Source organism: Neolamprologus multifasciatus, chromosome 12, assembly GCF_963576455.1.
Source record: "Neolamprologus multifasciatus chromosome 12, fNeoMul1.2, whole genome shotgun sequence".
Lineage (NCBI taxonomy): Eukaryota > Metazoa > Chordata > Actinopteri > Cichliformes > Cichlidae > Neolamprologus > Neolamprologus multifasciatus.
The window spans coordinates 16,791,197-16,808,038 of NC_140450.1; the positions used below are offsets into that span (position 1 = coordinate 16,791,197).

A 16,842-nucleotide genomic window follows, 5' to 3' on the forward strand; every position below is an offset into this window, starting at 1 on the left:
ACTGATTGTCTTGTCACAGTGTTGGAAGCACCAAGCTGTGCATTCACCAGAGAGCAATTCATGTGCATGTTTAGCTTTGAGGTTTTCCCCCCAGGGATGTTTTGTTTTGATGTCTTCCACTGCAGCCAGATGAATGGACACATGGAGAGCTGGGGGGGAGGAGGGGACTGTTGGACATGTTAAAGGACACCTGTGGGGCTTTGTGGGCCTCCCATGATGGACGGGGGGTTCCGCTTCAGGTGGCAGTAATTTCTCTACACCGTAGGGAGGGGTAGTGGGGTCAGGTTGTGTGTGTGTTTTACGTGTGTGCGTGTCACTGCCTTTGTCACCGGGGGATCAGTCTGTGAGAGGTGATTTCAGTTTGTGTTTGTGCTTTTTCCAACCCGTTTTCTTAACTGTCTTTTAGTGTATTTATATACACTGTGTTTGCGTGTTTGTGTACACAGGCCCATCAAAGAATAATTGCTTCAAATACCACTGGGAACACCACACAGATCGTGACAGTCTCACCCACAACTAATGATTATGTAAATATGATAGCCATCTGTAGACTTGATTGTGTGTGTGTGTCTTTGTGTGTGTGTGTGTGTGTGTGTGTGGGGGGGGTGTTCTGCCTAATATATTGTCTTATCATGTGGAGATCAGCTGTTAGACAAATGTGGCATTGTTGAAGACCAAAGTAGAGCCATTATGTGCATGTGTGGTTGTGTATGTGAAGTCGGGCTAGTTCAGGGCTTCATCTATTCTCTGCACCTGATACTGAGCTGGATCACTTGGTATTTTAGATGAAAAGACAGCAGCTTGTTATTAAATGTCACAGGCCGATCTTCTAGAATAACCAATAATGTTGCAACAGCTCACCTACTCACACACACACACACACACACACACACACACACACACACACACACACACACACACACACACACACTACACATAGATATCTTTTTTAACGTACAAGGGAAAATGATTAAGACAGACCACAGCAGAAAGAACTACAACAATGTAATGCCGTAAGAGGTGGTGACTCTAAACCAGTTTCCTCTAGTGAGGAATTTGATCTGAGTTGGCTGAACGCTTGACACCTCATTGTCATGGCGTAAACACAAAGTGATTAGGTTTGTGAACTGATTGTGCTCTACACCTGATTTAGTGTAACATGCAGACAACACATTCACCGATATGTTGTTATATGCACGCACATGCCAGAGCATGGTACAACTTACACTCACTACAAGCTTTGTTAGGCACACCTGTTCAACTGCTTGTTAATGCAAACATCTAGTCAGCCGGTTCCATGACAACCACTTAATGCAATTGGACCTGTAGACACGGTGACGACAACCTGCTGAAATTCAAACAGAGCATCATATCAGACTAGTTTCTTGACTCATGATGGTGATTTCACTTGACTCAGATGGCCTCCACAGTCATCAATACTATAAGCTATATAATACTATACAGTAGTGATTCTATTATTGAACTCATGTATCCACTTCCGCAGACAGGGTTCCGACCTTTAAGTTATACAATATTATATAACGGCATTTGCAAAATGGTAAAAAACACAATTAAATGATTTGCAAAAAATTCATGAAATCCATATTTTATTCCCAATAGAACACAGAAATGCCTCTGCGAATCGCTATCTTATCATGGTGGAGGGGTCTGTGTGTTCAAGGCACCCCAGGGGCTATGTTGTCCGTGGGCTTTTGCCCCCTGGTAGGGTCTCCCATGTCAAATTGGTCTTGGGTGAGGGAGCAGACAAAGAGCGATTCAGAAGACCCTATGAGTAGAACATCAAGGGTACAGTTCACCCTGCCCATAATATGGTTCCCAGGGCCCCACTCAGGAGCCAGGCCTGGGGATGCCTTAGTCCATGGTGCCCAGACGGGCACAGCCCAAAAAAGGGAAATGGGCCCATCTTCCTGCAGGCCCACCACCTGAAGGAGGTGCTATAGGGGTTGGCTGCATTGTGTGCCAGGTGCGGAGGTGCTGGCGGACCAATCATCAGAAAACATATCAAATATTTAAACTGAGAAAATGAACCATTTTAATAAAATGGCCTGATTTTGAATTTAATGCAACAACTCATCCTAAAAAATTTGGGGCCGGGCCATGCTTACCACTGTGTAGCCTGTCCCATTCCTGACTGATATAGGATTCGAGCTATACATCATTTCTATTTGGTCATGGTTATATTCATGTTTCATGATGTGCCAAAGGTTTTCAGTTGGTGAAAGGCCTGAAGTGCTGGCAGACCAGTTCAGCACATCGATGCTTTTACTGCAAAGCCATGTTGTTGTGAGAGGCGTTTACTGCCATCAAATTAAAATAATAAAATAGTTTTCATAAAATAGTAGAATTTCTCAATTTAAACATTTGATATATTTTGTGGTTAATCAAAATGAAATGTTTGTGAGATCTGAAACTCATTACACTCTTCTTTTATTTACATTTTACACATTGTCCCAACTTGATTGGATATGGGATTGTAGATTTTCTAATAACGTATACTCGTGTAGAACTAAATATACTTTAGTCTGACTTCATCATAAACTCAAGTCTAGGTTTCTAAAAGGGCTCTCCAGCTGTACCCTCTTTAAACGCATGTTTTACTTATCTGTAGCTGAAAAGCTCTGTTATTTATAAGCACATAACAAGAGAAGCTGTCTCTGCCATTTGCTGAACAGATGTGTGATTGATCTTCAGATCAGATTCTTTTCTGCAGTAATATTTAGGATTTTGTGCTCCCTTTTAATGTCCATTGTCTTTCACCCATGCAGCGCTGTTAATCAGTTACAAAACTGATTTGAGCAAACGAATAGTAATACTAATAACATTAGATCACCTTTAGTCAAAAGCTGTTCACTTCGCTATGGCAACAAATCAAGCTAAGTGTTTTTCATTGTGTCAAAGTGGTGAATTCTCTCTGTAGTATGCGTGACATATGTGGAAATGCATACTCTCACTGCACAGCCACCAAAGGCAAAAACAAATATTTTACAGGCTCTGTGTGCAACAAATAGACTCCCACTCGTGATGAGCATGTTTCTATGTGTTAAAGTCACTAGTTTGGAGTGCAAAGGCCATTCTTGGAGGTCAGAGTGGCAGTGTTGTGTTTCATTCACAGAATAGGTCCTCTTTTACAAACTATGGGGTAGAGGTCAGCAAAGGCGAGGGAGAAAAAACAACAGAAACATGAAGAAAAGTAGGTGTGGGTCAAGGTTTGGGGAACAGAGGCTAGCAGACATTAGCATTCATGTTTTCTGATAGCTGGCAGGTAGATGGGGCAGACTGTGTAACACACACTGTTGTCATAATGTTCTTTGTACTTTGTCCACAGCCACTGATTGACCTACATGTATAAATGTAGTACATGAGTGTAAATACTAGTGCTGGAACTCTGTGAATGAATTGATGAATGCTTGTTTTGTGTGTTAGGTATTTTGGCTTTTTTCCCATACATAAAGGGCCCATGGTGGTCATACGAGAAGCTGCGCTGAACTTACGGATCCTTAAATAGTGGAAGCACTATATTTGGGAGCTGGACCGAGGCTTCTGACCCTAACACTGACCCCACACCTGCCTAATATGTGTGCCAGTGGACATGGCTGGAGATGGATAGAGAAGGGGGAGATGCAAATGAATGTTTGTCTCTGTGCTTTGTGTGTCTGCTTCCCTTTTGTGTAGAGCATAATGGATTTTGAATGTAACTAACATTCAGGTGCAAAATATTTCACAAATAAAAATGAACTCAGTAAATTTAAAGTTTTGTATGGAAGTAAGTAATTGCTTGTCACGCTTATGTTGTAGATCATTGACATATGTGTGTTTCAAAGACAAATGTGTAAATGATCAATGCTTTGGCAGCTGTCAGGGCGTATTAGTTTACTGTGAAATTGGCCACTAGATTTGGATTTTTTAATTTACAAAGTTTCTCAACATATGGTAAAGTCACCATTTTAATAATCCACACTTCTTCACACACTGAAATATCAAAGGCAAACATTTTTTAAAGAAAGTAAAAGTAGCTGTTGCTGTTATTATTGTTTGTAGCTATAGTAGTATTATTAGCAGGGGAAGTGTACGTTTTTAATACTGATATAATTTGATATTTTACATATAGAGTTTTAGCCATCTGTGTCTCTAAAAACTGGAAAACAATGTGTCTTCTAGCTGACATTCATTTTATTATTTTAACTTGCAAATTTGATAAATTGAAAGCGAAGTCACGAAGTATAATGCAGGATATCCAATTAGCCCTATAGCGTTAAAGTCATTTCTGTATCTACATATGATCTAATGATTTAATCATTTACTAGTTCATTTAATTATTGATGCTGCATATAAGACTGTTCCAATGGAATTTTAAATTTGTACATTTTTTACCGTAACTTTTGTTGATTTATGTGTGTGTGCAGTTCTGTATCAGCCGTCACCGTCAGCAAATGCGTGACCGGTCCCTCAGTTCTGTATTTAGACCTAAAGGTTCAAGGGTCAGAGGTCATGAGTTGGTATGAATGACTGCCTGTTATCAGGTGGCGAACAAAGAATGTGTATGTGTGCATGCATTTAAGAGAGAGAAACGGGAAACAAAGTGTGACTGAATGACAGAAGGAATGAGGCAAAAAAAAGGAAACACACAAGTTAATTCAATTCAATTCAATTTTATTTATATAGCGCCAAATCACAACAAATGTCGCCTCAAGGCGCTTCATAGATACAGAGAAAAGCCCAACAATCATATGACCCCCTATGAGCAAGCACTTAGTTAGAGATGAAAACATGCAGGTGAGCAGCATCAATGAGCTTTTCCAAATGTTTTCATCTTTTTCAGTTCCCTGGATGTTGTCAAGTTAAATGCAGTTTTTCTACATTATTTTAAAGTATATTATATTGACAGTGTATAGCATAAATCAGAGAAACATCTGAAATAAGAGACAGCAATATAGAATGGACAACCGTGAGTTCAACATGTTAAAAGTCTGTAATCCTGCCTTGTCACCTAAGACTGAAAAAAACACAGTTTAAAAATGTGGGGTTTTAAAATAAACTGTCATGAATGCAAGTAGTTATATGGACACATTGCCTTTCCTCTGTGTTTCTCACTCTGTGTCCCTTTTCTTTACTTTGACTGTTTCTAGCTGATTCAGCCCCTTCCACCCTTACCCTCTCAACCCCTTTCCCCATCGTCTGTTTGTCTCCCTCATTTCATGACTCCCCCCTTCTTCTTCTTCTTCTTTTTTTTTGCTGCTAATTGCCACCCCGTTGTAGCATCCCGGGAGCTGGGAGCTCATTAATTGGTGAAGAGGAGACAGGTGGCGCCACTATGTTGTGATGCTTCTTGTTATTTGTGTGCGTAGGTTTATTGAGTTGATGCTGTGTTTGTGAGTGCACATTAGTTTGCATGAGCTTGTCCTTGTTTGTGTGTTTATAGTCTTGTGTGTGTGTGTGTGCGTGCATGCGTGTATGATTCCTATGAGGATGTGACTGTGTGTGCACGAGTTTAAACGAGTGTGTTTGGTAGCACTGCTTGTTAGCGGCACTGAGCCCCTTCTCACTGTAATCTCTTTGTTTATGCAGTGCGAAAAGGGCCTTTCAGGGGCATGAACTCCCCACGCTCTTATCCCACTGCGCCTCTCACCCCAAGCAGACCCTCATGCCCCACCACCACCCTTCCGACACCAGCTTTGCTCCCACCACCTCCGTCATCTGACTCAACCCCTGCCCAACACTGTGTCCCCTTGTCCTTGCTTCCTGTCTAACTTCGTTAGCATTCAAATCATAAGCCATACGTTCTGTGAGAGATAAGCCAGGATTCACAGAAAAATACTGCCTGGCACCTTATTCTTGCAAACTGTAAATCAAAATCTGTTGAGTTTACTTCAGTTGCTCAGACCAGCTCTGTCAAAGAAGTCGGCATCTCATTTTTATACCTTTTGGTATTTAGAAACAGAATATAAGATGGGTAGCTCTGCAACCGTTGCAGGGAATTATTGATCTTCAAGCAATTTGCTTCACTGAGCTCACTGCACACACGCCGTAACCTCAGCAGGCATAGGACACCAGTATGTGCCTGTTTATAATATCAGCAAAGCCACTGCATATACGCAGCATATAGCATTTGAAAAAGGGCCATCCTACTTTTAAAGTACATTTGCCAAACCAATTTTTGGTAATAAGCTGACATTCACAGCAATACCAATGCTGTGAATGAGCTCCAAGTGCTGGTATAAAATAACAATAATCTCTAACCAAAATAACTCCAGAATACTTAGTTTAAAATCCCTTAAAAACAAAAGTGTTGCTAGTTGCCCGAGTAACTGCCAGCATTGTTTCTATTAGATTTTTACTAGATTCAAATGAATTGGTCATGCTCGATTTAGATCGCTAAATTCAACCATAATCTGGTCGGTTAATCACACTTAACAGATAAGAGAAAATCACAAAAGTTTAAAGCTGGTTCAAGCTTTGCCACTGAATGCTTTGGTAATAAATTCCCATTCATTCGTAACATCATTAGCTGCTTCCATGTTCTTTTTCTTTATCTTTCTTCTTTTATCCTGCTTTCTCTATTCAGTGCCTCTTTTAATCAAAAAGAGTCTTTAATCAAAAGTATTTTCTCCCTTCATTCTAACCCTGAACTCTGAACTTGCTCTCATTGCTCTCCTTTGAAGTCTTCAGTAAAAAAAACTATTTTGAATCGCTGGCAGCATGTATCTAATTGTTTGGTAAAGTCTGTGAGGAAGAGTGATTACACAGCATTAGTGCTTTGCCTAGCAGACGGTTTTATCAGGTGGTCAAATGGTGGCCTTTTGGCAGGTCTACAGAAGCGGGTGTCATAAGCAGTGATCTGTGAATAAGTGCGTTTGTGTGTGTGTGTCTGGACCGGTGTACGTGCTTTTATATCAGTATGTGTCCCTGTGTTCGTGCAGGTGTCGGGGTCACAGGCAGTTTGTAGGTTAGCCCCCTGCCCCTGGTGTCACTATGCTCTGTTTGGCCCTAAACAACCACTAATACGGGACTCTTCTCTTCTCTTCTCTTCTCTTCTCTTCTCTTCTCTTCTCTTCTCTTCTCTTCTCTTCTCTTCTCTTCTCTTCTCTTCTCTTCTCTTCTCTTCTCTTCTCTTCTCTTCTCTTCTCTTCTCTTCTCTTCTGGCAGGTATAAGTATATGCAAGGCTGGAAGAGAGGGGGAGTAGGAGAAAACAACTGTGAATAGGACCAGCCACAGAGGCTGAAAGGTTTTATTGGGCTATGCTATTCTTGGCTGGAGAAAACAGTTGTCATTATCCAAAGAACCACGTGTAGCTCTTTTATTAGCCTAAACTCCTACATAATTTGGGCAAAACCAGGTTAGTTCTACAGGGTAATTATAAACACTAGATCCCTGTGTTTTTAAACGAGTGTTTTTGGAATCATGGAAAGTATTACTATATTTATGACAAAGGGAAATAAAACTAAGAAACTTAAAGAATTTGGATTATTTCATACATACCCGAAGACACTATCTTCCCTTGGTTGATAGCTATTGCAACTACATTGCAATAGCAACAGGCATATGTGTTCTCTATAGCTGATTGAACTGCTGTTGAAAGTTTCCATGCTATGCCTCTCTCTCATAAAGGCTTTTGAATTTAGTGTACTGTGCAAAAGTCTTGGAATAGCATTATTTGTTTTAGTTTATTTGGAAAACTGGAAACAGGTGCAGTGATTTATTGAACCATGTGGAAACACTCATGAAAATACAATATATGAGGCAGCAGCACCAAGTCTTCCCAGTCTTTTCTTTAGATTTTTGATGCCTTTTGTTACGTGTTTTGTCAAAACAATCTCACAGCGCTTCAGTGATGTTGTGTCCCGGGGTCTGGGGAAGCCATTTAGCCTTTTCTCTGCATTGGCAGTGTGTTTGCGATCATTGTTATGCTGAAAAATAAAGCCATTGCCAAACAGATGCTTTCCAGATCAAAAATCAGATGGTACTTTCCTGCATTCATGATTGAATTTGACAAGATTTTAAAAACGGCTCCAAACCATGATGGAGCCTCCACCATGTTTTACATATGGCTTCTTTTGTCCTCCAATTGTTTTCCTCCAAATTTTTTTTCAAGACACACTGCACACTGTGGTATGCCTAGATATGCCTAGTTCTCAGCTAATAGTACTTTGTTGGCACAAAAATCATCGTTTATGCCTGCCAAACAGTATTGTTTGGCATTTTTTAAAGATTCCTAGCAACATGTTCCCAATAACAAAGAAGCTAAACATTTACAAGTTACCAACAACTTTGGCTATTAGGCACAATACTGATTTATCCCTGGGGTTAGACATACACTGAAAATAAGTGAAAAAGCAGTCAATGTCCAAAAGAAAACTGTGAAAGACCTTCAGCTAGGAGAGGTACCACTGAAGACCAATTGGGAAATCTGCCTCCTTGGCAGTATATAAAGAGAAAGAAAAATAAAAATGGCACAAGACACGTGCACAGTGCCTTATATAAAATAGGTTAACATGTTTGTACTGCTGACAAAGATTGCTGTTTCACTACAATAATTAAGCTGTAACTAAAATGTGAGGAGAGTGTGGAGTTGTTACCGGCATGCTTGTTGTTTTGGATAAAATGTTCTAGCGTGACACACAGTAACTCGGAGACATCTGCACTTTTAAACCGAAAACCAAAGAGATGCAAGCAGAAGCTAAGCTGAGGATAAAGAGAAAACAGCACTTTCAAAACAGATGCCTCAACTCAAGTGTAACCAGAGGAAGCAGGTGCTTGACTGCATCTAAACAGAATCACAGAGGCTTTCCCTGCTGTAAGGTAGTAGTCATCAGAGTTTGACTTTCTGCGGTGTTGCACTGAGAGCTGAGATGCACTCGTTGCATAATTAATGTTAACAATCCAAGTTAGCAGTGCCAACCAGATGAAGAAAATTCTTCAAAGTCTGATCGCATTTCCAGCTAGAGCTGTATCAGATATTTTATGTGACAGATGGATAAACAAGCAGAGGCCAGTCATTGTGGGGAACAAAAAAAGTGTTGGTGGGTGGCTGCAGATTGTGTTTTGCAGTATTTAGCAAGCTGTCTCATTTATGAATCAGAAAAAGTAGGCAGCAAAAACTATCCCACGAAGCAGGTGGGAAAACTCAACTCTCCTTTTTGCTCCCACTCAGGAAGTAGGTCTTCTGTTTTCTGTGTGCATGTCTACCTTAGCAAGACAAATTTAACATTCCACCCTTTTGGCCAGTTAGTTCCTCCTCCCAGCACCCTTTCCTATTCCTCAAGGGATTGTGGGGGTCTGGGGGTGATGGTATGTGTGCGAGGGAGGTGGAAGGTGGGGGATTGCTTATTCTAGATTCACAGTTTGTGTGTGTGTGTGTGTGTGCGTGTGTGTGTGCATGTTTCACCTTCTCTTAAAAACGACATCCTATGATTCCTATTTTGCTTATTTAGCTGTTTCCTATTAATCAAAAGTGTCTTCACTAACATTTAACATCAAAGTAATATTCGAGGCTTTCATTCTCTCTTTGCGTGCTGTGTGCCTAAGTGCAAAATAACAGGACATTAATCTTTCTGAAATGATCTAGAAAAACATTGTTTGCTACATAGTTTGACGGTACACCTGGGCATTCATCATGGATATATGCAAAAGAAATTAAGAAAATAATTGAAATATTTATGATATCATGATTACAGTTGTGGATACCTAATACTCCGTCTCAGTTTTCTTCTACCTCGCCCTAATCACATATCCCTTTCAGTGATTTTATGGCGGTTGTAAAGTGATACAGTGAGTGGTTTCACAATGACAATAACATGCTGTAAAACCCAATTCCCAGTCTATCATTAGGCTTTCATTAAGTTTAAGTGGCCCAACACCTAACTCTCTGTGATGTGTGAATGTGTGTTTTGTGTTACTTGTGCTGTGAGGGTATAAACTTGTTTACGCAGTCACCTTAGGGGACTTGACTTCCTTTTGGAGAAAAAAAAAGCAAAGGCTCATAATAAGGTTTAGGTTAAGCATAGTTTGGCACAGACTCCCTGCTGACCATCCAAAACCCACATGACCAGATTTCTAGCAGAAAACATGAGACACAGATGACAATCTTGAAGTGGTGTATGTTATGAGGATCTTTTTCTAAAGTTACCCAATTAGTTTAGTTCACTAAACCTAACCGTGCTAGACAGGAAATGGAAAATAATATACACTCCCTTGCCATATAATTAGTTAGACCTGTTTAAGTGCTTTATAATGCATATATCTAATCAGCCAATCAAACGGTAGCAATTCATTTGCACATTCAAGCATGCAGACATTGTCAAAACGACCTCCTATAGTTTAAACTGAGTGGGGATGAAAGGTGTTTTCAGTGACTTTGAATATGGCTTGGTTGTTGGTGCCAGACAGGCTTATCTACTGAGATTTTACCACAGAACCGGGGTTTACAGAGAAGTGTCTGAAAAATGGACAGAAACCCAGTGAGTAGTTCTCTGGGTGAAAAGGTCTTGTTGATGTCAAAGGTCAGAGAGGAATAGCCAGACTGCTTTGAACTGATGGCAACAGCAACTCAAATAACTACTTGTTACTACCAAGGTGTGCAGATGAGCATCTCTGAATACGCAACATTGTGAACCTTGAAGTAGATGGGCTACAGCAGCAGAAGACCACATTGGGTGCCACTCCCTTCAGCTAAGATCAGGGAATTTAGGCTACAGAAGGTTGGATAAATCTTGCCTGGGTCTGACCCAGCATATCTAAAAAATTGGCCAGTGAGTGTAAAGGAAAATAAATCTTTATAAAAAAAAAAAAAAAATCCTGTCTGGCAGGATCTCACTAAATGGAAAAAATTCCTACTAGCATCTGACATGCAGTTCAGGGAGGGAATAAATATCTTATTTGTGGTTGGACAAATACTGGTCATAGTTATGATTTGATCAAGTGGTAATACATTCAGTGATCTAAACATCTGAAGTGATCTAAACATCACTCTGTAACTGCTTACTAAATAATATAAAATAATATATTATTATTTTATCTTTCCATATTTGTGGGGGAAAAGGGGTTCTTCAGTGCCGCAGAGGTATTTTCCCATAAAGGTGAAAGGTCAAACAAGAACAAATTAGTGCTGAGGACAGAGCAGGACCTGACAGGCTTTAGTTTCTTTCACTGCTTCATCAACATCTCCCTGAACTCTGTGTTACTCCTCGTGTCCTTATTCCTCTCACCAATTCCTTGGCCCTAGGATGACTTTTGTTGGCTGTGTTTGCGACAGGAGCAGGAAATCATTTTTCACTGGTGAGTTTATGTCGTTTAAGTCGGGGTGAAAAGGCTTAGCATCACCTGTAATTTGCAGCCCTGTTGCTCCATCCTTAATCATTACCTTCCTATCCTATTTTGCACACAGCACTTCATACATTCCTTACAGACCATTTTAATCATGTCTTCCCTACGTGTCTTGATCTAAATTGTTGCTAACTGCAGTGCTTTGTTTGAACATTTTAAAACTAAAACAACAAATGAACTCAACTAAACCACCATTTAGGTTTCCCTCAGGCTAAGGAGCTGAGGGTACAAATGGACTGAAGGAAGAGGAAGTACTACCGCGACTCTCACACACAGCTCTCCCACATCTACAAAGGATTGCTATGTAAATGCACCAGTGAATAGGAGTGAATGGACAGACTTAAAGCAGATTATGTTAAACCTCTTGTTAGTTTAAAGACATGCTGAAGTGAATGGCTGGGGATTAGCAGATGTGCTGCTGTGCCACGGAGGTGTTTCACTAAAATGGATTTAATCCCCTGTCTTTTAGTCAGTTCACACATCAAATAAAGGGATAAATGCTTCTAAAAGTGAGCCAGGAAAAGGTAAGGTGGTTTTTAAATCCCAAAGAAATCCGAATGCGGAGACAATGTGTTTGAATAGGTATATGCAGAGTCGCAAGTATGCCAAGTCCATTTATATATTTGGAATTTGAGCCCAGACAGAAATTCCTACAGTAAGTGGCCTGTGAAAACCTTCAAGTCTTAACACCAACTTTTAAAAAAAGAAAGAAAAAAAGAGTACTCTGGTAATCAGAAATTGACTCTCCTAACACTGTTGCACTGCTACACATTCAACTGTTTTAAAAAACATAGAACAACAATACTGTATAAATAATGTGTAATTTTTATTCCTTTATCTAGTTAAAATTGCGTATCTACTTTACCCTCTATTCAATATCGCTATGGATAGGTTTTTTTTTCGCAGGTTGCCGGTCTGTCGCAGGGCTAACACAGACATACTAACCCACACGGAGAACATGCAAACTCCACGCAAAAAGGCCTCGGCCTGATGGTGGATTCAAATCCACAACCTTCTTGCTGTGAGGCAACAAAGCTACATACAAAACTGATACTTTCTGAACAGCTACAACAGCAGTCATTTCGTCATAGTATTTGCAAAAAGGCCAGTGATAGTCAAGGTCAATGGCACGCAATTCCATGGTACCACAATATTTGTAGATCCCTAGTTATAGATGATGGGGGTACTCTTGATCTGATGACAGAAAGGCGAGGAGTGAGAAGAGTCTCAGTGCTAGAGACCTTCTATAAGATTAGCAACATGCTACAGAGATCTAGTTAACTTCACTCAAATTATAAAGCTGTTGTCTACATATAATGAGAGCTTCTGCAGCTCTCCTAGTTAATATAATTGTACCTTAGCAATATAAGTAATACCAGATTTTTATTTTCATGCTTAATCCACATCAGTCCACATGACTGTTTTTTTTTCTTCCAAATATATTTATTGTTCTCCAGTTTTACAAGCAAATGATGGATCCATTCTGAAATCTTTAAGCACACACTTTTAGACAAACAAACAGAAAGACAAAAAATGTAAAACAACAGTACCAAATAAAACAGCACTCTACACTAGCCTTTAACGCTTGGTTATTTTACATTAATCCACTTTAGTAAGATGTTCTTCACTGCAGTGCAAGTAAGTAATAGAGTACATTCTTCAATTTCTTATTGGGATAGGTCTATCAGAGAGACCTCAAATAAGAAACTTTGGGTCCATCTCCATAATAATATCGGTATCTTTGCAGCTTATGACATTAGCAACGGCAATGAGTTAGGGTGCCAATCTCTATCCAGCACATTGCTGGGTTGAAACTGTTTTAAGATTGGGAGATGTATGCATTCTGTGTTAAATCTTGAACTATATTGCTTTGGCATGATTACAAACTGAAAGTGATTTTAGCATATCTTTATATTCCCATTCGCTGTCATTGATCTTAATAGAAAGAACCCTTTCTCATTTATCTCCAAGGTATTATAAAACCACGGGTGACACGGCAGTTAATAGTTTGCAGTTCTGGAGAGGCGATAGTTCAGGATTGCTAATTAAGATTGTGCAGTGCGATATATATAGAGTCCACTTGGCGAGGAGGAAACTTCTGAATTGTACCTAACAACTCATTAGATGTATTATTTGTTTCTAATTTCCGAGATCAGAAATTAAATGTGTTTACTGGCAACTTTCAGTCCACCTCCTTTGAAGTGTTGACACTGAGAGCTACTGACAAGTGAAGTTGTTGTGTTATGACAGCTCGTCAAAAATGATGAAAGAGTGGATGCTGAATAAACTACTGACCCCAAGCACTTGCTGAGATTTATAATCTGAATGTGTAAAGGGGCCTGAACACTGTTAGCATACAAGCAGTCAGAATAAACAGTGGTCTCTGCATCAGATTTAAAGACATCTGAGTAACTCATTTGTGACGTAAAGTAGAAGCGTTGCTTGTATTTTTATGTCTTTAACCTCCTGTTATCAGTATAAGCCTTTTTTTGCTCTTAAATTTGAATTCCTCTAAATATCCCTTAAAGGTCAACTTCCTCCTTCTGTTATCTAAATTCTTCAAAAAAGCTTTCCTCTAAAAGGCTTCAGACATCTATTATTCTTCCCTCTTCTCCCCTTTGTTTTTCTTGTCAGAGGCCTTTCTGTGCTTTTTTTTCTCTCCCTTTTTTCTTACTGCTCATCCTTCGCTCATGACAGTCTCAGCCATTCATCATAGACCCAGCATGAGGGTGACACCAGTGAAGAATAGCCTCCGTGTGTGTGTGTGTGTGTCATGGAGCACTGGTCTACAGTACCTTTAAAGTAACAGCTTTTAAAGGGATCATACCTCAATCTGCATATGATATTCTGTTCTCAAGCAAATCACCACAGACATTCATTACTTGCTTACACACACAGGGCTTCACAGCTATTGGGGATTGGGGGCAAATGCTGTCACAGTTTTTTAAAAGGCTTCCCGTGGTTAGACATGCTTGAAATGACATTCTGGTTCACTGGAGGAGGGGAGTGGGAAAAGGAGTGGAGAAGAGAAACACAGAAGTGGAGGGGGAGGGCAGCTAAGTTTGTTAGTTAAAAAAAAACCTTGGAAAGAGTAGAAATGGTAATAAAGAAAGCTGTGTGTCATTTAGGAAGGCATGAAACTGGAGAAACTTTGCTGTGGCTTTCCAAAATGGAAAATGTTCCTATCTGGAATGGTCACTTCAAAATTTTGACTTTACAACCAAATCCAGGACTTTTAGAAGTTCAGAAAGGGCAAAAAAAATGTATGGATTTTATTCAAAAATTAGATCACTGTAATCTTGTAGCAAGAAAGACACCAACTAGATGTATTTGGTTAATTAATTGTCAAAATACTAATTGAAATATCAAGTTACACAAGTGGCCGCTTCTTATTTGCTAAACATCCCCAGCTCGGACATCCTGCCTCAAAAACTGAGACTGGATCTTCTCTTTCACATGAGAGGAAAATTGACAAGAACATTTATTACTGTTTGTATGGGAACAGGGCTTGAGAGAGGCAAGGATGAGGGCAGACAGAAAGACGATAGGGCAGCGGCAGGGCAGGACGGTTTATTTGTGAAGTGATATTTTGCTCTCATCGAAGAGCGAGGGAGCCAGGCAGCCTATTGTTTGCCTTTAATGACCAACATGAACAAGTGTGAGAAAGAAAAGAAGTGCAAAGAACAGCGGCAGCAACAAAGAGGCAGATTAACATGAAAACAAAAACCCCATCTATTTAACCTCAAAACTTCAATGTTCAGCATTTTGTGTTTTGAGGAGTAAAAAAAAAAAAAAAAAGCTGCCCATTCTGTGGTGTTTCAGGTCTGTCATATTTTCAGCTAAAAGCAAAGTGTTACCAGCACACACGCACGTGCGCTCTCACAAAAACACACACACACACACACGGTTTTGTCGAAAGCATGCCTTACAGGCAAGAGGATAGCTCTGGAAAGGAAATGGTCTATTAGAGTGTCTCAACCCATTTATTTATTAGTATAAAAGCTCCAGGCTTGGGTGATGTAATCTCTAACAGCTCCTTCAAAGTGTCTAGGCCAGCTACTTGAATAGCACGCCACTGTGTGAAGAGGTGTTTTGAGTAGCTTTTCGTAAATCTGGGATTCTAAAGCAGAATTCTTCGGAATGATAAACCCGACTCCAGCCGTGCAGACTGTGGAGTCGTCGGTGACACAAACCTGAGTGCAGTTTTATTCAAATGTTGTTTTGCATATGTTCGTTCCAGCCTGCTGAAGACCAAAGCTAAAGGTCAGTGCCTTAGGCTCAAAACCATATGCATAAAGGGTGTCTAAGTACACTACAGGTTAGCCTGCCTATGTGTTAACATGAACAATTCAAATCCACTCTATTAAACCACACCTAAAGTAGGGCCTCTTCCATATACAGTATATTTTTTTCCCTTAATTATACTTGAAGTACTACACAGATTTATCCAGTACCTCCACTGTTGGCAGTTACTCTGATATTCAGCTATTCTCATATATTTACTGAACATACAATGGTCCAATTTTCCCATTTAGGCCATGCAAACGCACAACAATTACGATCCGCTGCAATTGCATGAAAGGAAGTAGTGGATGTTATATGATTTTTTTTTTTTTAGTTCCTGCAGTTATCTGAAATGTATTGTTTGATCAATTGTAGTACTGCTTTATTGTTAGGTCAACACTTTATGTCAATCTCACCCTATTAACAGAGTCTATTTCCAAAACAAAGTGTAAACAGATATCTATAAGCCGTTAAAGGTGCAGAATCCCACAGATAGTGCTGCTTGTTTTCAATGTCCTCCTCACCCTCCTCCTACTTTTTTTTTTCTAAACCCCATCTTGCTCCTGTCTGCTCTCTGCCCCTGTTTTCTTTCCACCCATGTCCTCCCTCCCTGTGTGTGTGTGTGTGTGTGTGTATGTGTGTGCGTGTGGAGAGAGAGAGGGCCAGCCCTCCCTACAAGGCAAGTGAAGTAAACTCCCCCTTTTTGTCTGTCTCTCTCCCTCTCTCTCTCAGCTGGGCTGCTACTGTCAGAGAGGGTTGGGGGGACAATCATCTCCAACTGCTGCTGCTGTTGCCGGTGTGTTCTGTGTGGTGTGGACTTTCTCACGTTTCGGTGGACCCACACAGACACACACACATTCGCACTCACAGATTCAGGAGCTCGCATGCCTGATACTACCCCCGCCTCTCTTGCTACCCACTCTCTCTCTCTGGTGCATACATACGCACCGAGAAGGAGCGACGGCGTGTGAGCGGATCCCATCGCGTGGAGAGCGCTGAAGAGAGGAGACCAGAGAAGAGAGGAGCGGCGGCACACTCTTACCATGCCAGTGCAGGGAGAAAGGCTGAAGCGCTGTTTGTCTCTCTGCTTCTGGAGCTGGAGTTCTCTACTATTGCTTGGACTGTTCACTCTGCATGCGCAAGGACACGGTGAGTTACTGCAAACTTTCTCTGCTGACTGCTCCCTTGAACTTTTTGCTGTTTTTAAGTAGCTGCGT

General features: G+C 40.4%; 1 protein-coding gene across 2 annotated transcripts in view; it reads left to right on the plus strand.

Moving 5' to 3' along the window:
• Window positions 1–16,842, plus strand: part of bmpr1ba (bone morphogenetic protein receptor, type IBa) — a 71,623-nt gene that overhangs the window by 27,178 nt on the left and 27,603 nt on the right. For both annotated transcript variants that reach the window (XM_085179191.1, XM_085179192.1), the window contains exon 3: window positions 16,358–16,774. In XM_085179191.1, coding sequence (XP_085035317.1) covers window positions 16,669–16,774 — 106 coding nt within the window. In that variant the 5' untranslated portion in view covers window positions 16,358–16,668. The remainder of the gene's footprint in view (window positions 1–16,357; window positions 16,775–16,842) is intronic.